General features: G+C 46.7%; 1 protein-coding gene across 1 annotated transcript; it reads left to right on the plus strand.

The window, feature by feature from the left end:
* Window positions 1-1,292: 1,292 nt before the first annotated feature.
* Window positions 1,293-4,451, plus strand: LOC104656635 (prothymosin alpha-like; the record flags this gene model as incomplete). Its single annotated transcript, XM_030931990.1, has 2 exons — window positions 1,293-1,669; window positions 4,247-4,451. Coding segments are annotated over 2 exons (582 nt in total), but the record flags the coding sequence as incomplete, so codon positions are not given.
* Between the last annotated feature and the right edge of the window lie 632 nt (window positions 4,452-5,083).

Below are 5,083 nucleotides of genomic sequence, written 5' to 3' on the forward strand. Positions count from 1 at the left end.
TATAGCAGGAGGCAACAAACTTTTATAAAGGGCCAGATAGTAAATATTTTAGCCTTTGTGGGCCTTACAATCTCTGTTGCATGTATGGAAAACTCTCCTCCTGTAGAACGAAAACAGCCACAGATGAAACCAATGAGCATGGCTGCACTCCAATAAAACTTCATTTACAGAAACAGAGGGCAAGCTGGGTTTAGAGGGTAGGTGGTAGTTTGCACTAGAGGATTGTTTTATATTTAGGCTGGCATTATGAATGTGTGGCCAGTCACACAGGGGCATGAGCTCAGAAGATCCCTGCACTTGTTTTGATGTTCTTCTGTCAATGTCAAAATTCTTAATAATTTTCAAACAAAGGCTGGGCAGGGTGGTTCACACCTGAAATCCCAGCACTTTGGGAGGCTGAGGCAGGAGAATTGTTTGAGCTCAGGTGTTTGAGACCAGCCTGGGCAACATGGCAAAACCTCGTCTCTACAAAAAATACAAAAATTAGCTGGACGTAGCGGTGTGTGACTGTAGTTCCAGCACCCTGGGAGGCTGAAGTGGGAGGATGGCTTGAGCCTGGGAGGTGGAGGCTACAGTGAGCTGTGATTGCGCCACTGCACTCTTGCCTGGGTGACAAAGTGAAATCCTGTCTCAAACATTTTTTTTCAAAAAAGAATATTTTGGACACCCTGTTTAAAGACTCAACATGCAGCATAAATCTGTTGCTGAAATATGAAGCCTAATGCCATCATGCACTTAAAACACATTGCTTCTTGCCCTGATTCTAAGCACACATAATTTCAGTTATAATCCAGCTTTTCACACATTTCTAAGGATTCAGAATTGGACTGGGCGCTGTGGGTCACCCCTGTAATCCCAGCACTTTGGGAGGCCAAGGCGGGCGGATCACCTGACGTCAGGAGTTTGAGACCAGCCTGGCCAACATGGAGAAACCCCATCTCTGCTAAAAATACAAAAAGTAGCTGGGAGTGGTAGTGGGCACCTGTCATCCCAGCTACTTGGAAAGTTGAGGTAGGAGAATCACTTGAACCCAGGAGATGGAGGTTGCAGTGAGCTGAGCTGGTGCCACTGCACTCCAGCCTGGGTGACAGAGTGAGACTCTGTATCAAAAAAAAAAAAAAAAAAAAAAAAGAATTCAGAATTGAGGTGATCAGAATAGCTAGTTCTTTTGCCAGTTAAATTCCTTCCTTTCCCCACTGGCTGCTCTGAAAAGCCGTCTTTGCACTGTTCCTTGTCCGGCTGGGCAGCTTTATCACCAGAGTCCCTGAACTCTCGCTTTCTTCTTAATCCCCTGCATCGGATCACCCTCGTCCCCGACCCCCGTGTCAGAGGCAGCCGTAGACACCGGCTCCGAAATCACCACCACGGACTTACAGGAGAAGGAAGTTGTGGAACAGGCGGAAAATGGAAGAGACGCCGCTGCTATCGGGAATGCTAATGAGGAAAACAGGGAGCAGGAGACTGACAATGAGGTAGATGAACAAGAGGAAGAAGGTGGGGAGGAAGAGGAGGAGGAAGAAGAAGGTGACGCTGAGGAAGAGGATGGAGATGAAGACGGGGAAACTGAGTCGGTTACGGGCAAGCGGGCAGCTGAGGACGATGAGGATGACGACGTCGATATCAAGAAGCAGAAGACCCACCGGGATGACCAGACAGCAGAAAAGGAAAAGTTAAACTGCAAAAAAAAAAAAAAAAAAGCCGCCGTGACCTATTCACCCTCCACTTCCCGTCTCAGAATCTAAACGTGGTCACCTTCGAGTAGAGAGGCCCCCCCACCGCCCGCCACCCGCCACCCACCGCCCACCGCGGGCAGTGCCACCCGCAGACGACACACGCTCTCCACCACCCAACCCAAACCATGAGAATTTGCAACAGAGGAGGAAAAACCCAAAACTTCAGAGGCCCTGCTTTTTTTCTTAAATGTACTTTAAAAAGGAAATTTGTTCGTATTTTTTATTTACATTTTATATTTTTGTACAGATGGTTAGGGTCAGCCATTTTTAATGATCTCGAATGACCAAACTAGCCTTCAGAGCGTTCTCTGTTCTATTCCTGACTTTACTTGTGGTGTGACCATGTTCATTATAATCTCAAAGGAGAGAGGAAAAAAAAAAAAAACTTGTAAAAAAAAAAAAAAAAAAGCAAAAACGACAACAGAAAAACAATCTCATTCCAAGTGTTATATACAAAGTTTCGGTGCCACAAAAGGAATAGCACTCAAATACAAAATTTTCTTTTTAATTCTCAGCAAGGCAAGTTATTTCCATACAGAAGGGTGCGCCCTTACAGAAAGGAAAAATGATGCGCGCACACTTGGACAAGGGAGGGGAAGGGGTTCTTACCGATGACGCACGTGGCCCCTGTTGCTGTGTTGTTCCCCTGTTGGCTGGGGTTAGACTGCACAGGCTAAACTGATTCCGACTGGCTAATTTAAAGAGAATGATGGGGTGAGTGCTTTGGCGGGAGTCAGGGCAGAGCAGGTAGCAGGTAATTGGAATGAGTGAGGGTGGAGCAGGTGATTGGAATGTAGGGTGGAGCAGGTGATCAGAATGAGTCAGGGTGGAGTAGGCAATTGGAATGAGTTAGAGTGGAGTAGGTAATCGAAAAAGGTTGCTTTACGAGGAAGTAGAAGGCAAAGAATTGAACATCCTGTCATAGTAATTATTTGAAAAGAAATTTAGAACTCATATCTAACACAAGCATTCCAGTAACTTTTTTGGGTATGTACTTAGCTGTACCACAAGTGGTTGGTTTGTATGAGATGGTTAAAAAGGCCAAAGATAAAAGGTTTCTTTTTTCCCTTTTTTGCCTATGAAGTTGCTGTTTATTATTATTATTATTATTATTATTATTATTGGCCTGTTTGATGTATGTATAAAACAATGTTGTCCAACGACAAACAGGAATTTTATTTTGCTGAGTTGTTCTAACAACAACAAAAATTCTTCCTTTCCCCTCCCCTTCCCCTCCCCATCCCCTCCCCTTCCCCTCCCCTTCCTCTTCCCCTTCCCCTCCCCTTCCCCTTCCCCTCCCCTCCCCTCCCCTTCCCCTCCCCTTCCCCTTCCCCTCCCCTCCCCTCCCCTTCCCCTCCCCTTCCCCTCCCCTTCCCCTCCCCTTCCCCTCCCCTTCCCCTCCCCTCCCCTTCCTCTTCCCCTTCCCCTCCCATCCCCTTCCCCTCCCCTCCCCTCCCTCTTCCCCTTCCCCTCCCCTCCCCTTCCCCTCCCCTCCCCTTCCCCTCCCCTCCCCTCCCCTCCCCTTCCCCTCCCCTCCCATCCCCTTCCCCTTCCCCTCCCCTCCCCTTCCCCTCCCCTTCCCCTCCCCTCCCCCTCCCCTTCCCCTTCCCCTCCCCCTCCCCTTCCCCTCACCTCCCCTTTCCCTCCCCTTCCCTCCCCTTCCCCTTCCCCTCCCCTCCCTCCCCTTCCCCTTCCCCTCCCTCCCCTTCCCCTCCCCTTCCCCTCCCCTCCCCTCCCCTTCCCCTTCCCCTCCCTCCCCTTCCCCTCACCTCCCCTTTCCCTCCCCTTCCTCCCCTTCCCCTTCCCCTCCCCTCCCTCCCCTTCCCCTCCCCTCCCTCCCCTTCCCCTCCCCTCCCTCCCCTCCCCTTCTCCTCCTCTCCCCTTCCCCTCCTACCCCTCCTCTCCTCCCTTCCCCTCCTACCCTCCTCTCCTCCCCTCCCCTCCTCCCCTCCCCTCCTCTCTCTCCCCTTCCCTTTCCTTTGACAGGGTCTTGCCATGTTACCCAGGCTGGCCTCCTCGAACTGGGCTCAAGCGGTCATCCCACCTTTGCCTCTCAAAGCGCTGGTATTTCAGGCATGAGCCACTGTGCCTGGCCAACATACATTGGTGTTTGTCTTAGTCTGTTCAGGCTGGTATAACAAAATGTCTTAAAACTGGGTGGCTTATAAATGATGAAATTTCTATCTCACAGTTCTAGAGCCTGGGAAGTCTGAGATCAAGGCAGTGGCAGGCTCTGTGTGTGATGAAGGCCAGTTTTCTCATGGATGGTATCTTTATGCTGCATCCTCACATGGTAGAAGGGACTGAATTTCCTGAGGCCGTTTTTTACATAAGGGCATTAATTCCATCCATGAGGGCTCTGCCCTCCTGACTTAGTCACTCCTCTTAATAACATCACCTTGAGGGTTAGGTTTCAACACAAGAATTTTGACAGACACAACTATTCAGACCATAGCAGTATTGTTGTTTATATGTCAGTCTTCTGTTACTTTAATGAGAGCCTGTGCTCTTAGCAAATTGACAAACATAATTCAAATGAAGACCTACCACAAAAATGATGACTTCAACAAGGGAAATGTCACCTTGACAAACCAGACAGTAGCCAATACTCTATTCTTCACCATGCGTCTCCTTTTAGTATCGACATCAGGCTTTATTCAGGCAACGGATGAATCATTAAAACCTTGTATGCAGGAAAGCTATATGATTGACTCTTAATCTGAATACAGTTTGAAAGAAGAGATGACTGGGGATAGACTGGTGGGGGTGGGGAAAGGAAGGAAAGGAAGGAAAGAAACGACAAAGGAGGTGATAAAAAAATTCCATCTTATTTGGTTCTGATATTTACAAGAAACATGAAAGAGTCTTTCAACTCAGTATAGTGATAGAGAATGTAGGACTACTTCACATGTATGTACCCTTCAACTAATCCAATTATCCAGGAGTGTGAAGACACAACAAAAGGTAATCTTTTTCATATGTGGTGAGATTGCCCAAGAACAGATAAGATTTAGAACAGCATACTTTAATTATGAGGAACATTTGCTTACAGATATTTGATTACTATTAAATACATTCCATAAGATCAATGTTTAATTTCAAACTGAAAGTTTGCTTTTTAATTTTAATAGCTGCAAAATTCTGCTAAAAAAGAAATCATAAGAACTACTCAAATCCAAGCTTGAGTAAATATGATATGGAAATATAAGATGCAAGAAAGACTTTTCATACATTAAAACACATTTGTAACTCAAACATAAGTCATTTTGGTTTTTAGAATATAGGATGACTTTTATAAAAGACCAAAATTTTAAAGGCAACTATAAAATAGGCTATAAAAACCAAAGGTT

Source organism: Rhinopithecus roxellana, chromosome 6 (assembly GCF_007565055.1).
Source record: "Rhinopithecus roxellana isolate Shanxi Qingling chromosome 6, ASM756505v1, whole genome shotgun sequence".
Lineage (NCBI taxonomy): Eukaryota > Metazoa > Chordata > Mammalia > Primates > Cercopithecidae > Rhinopithecus > Rhinopithecus roxellana.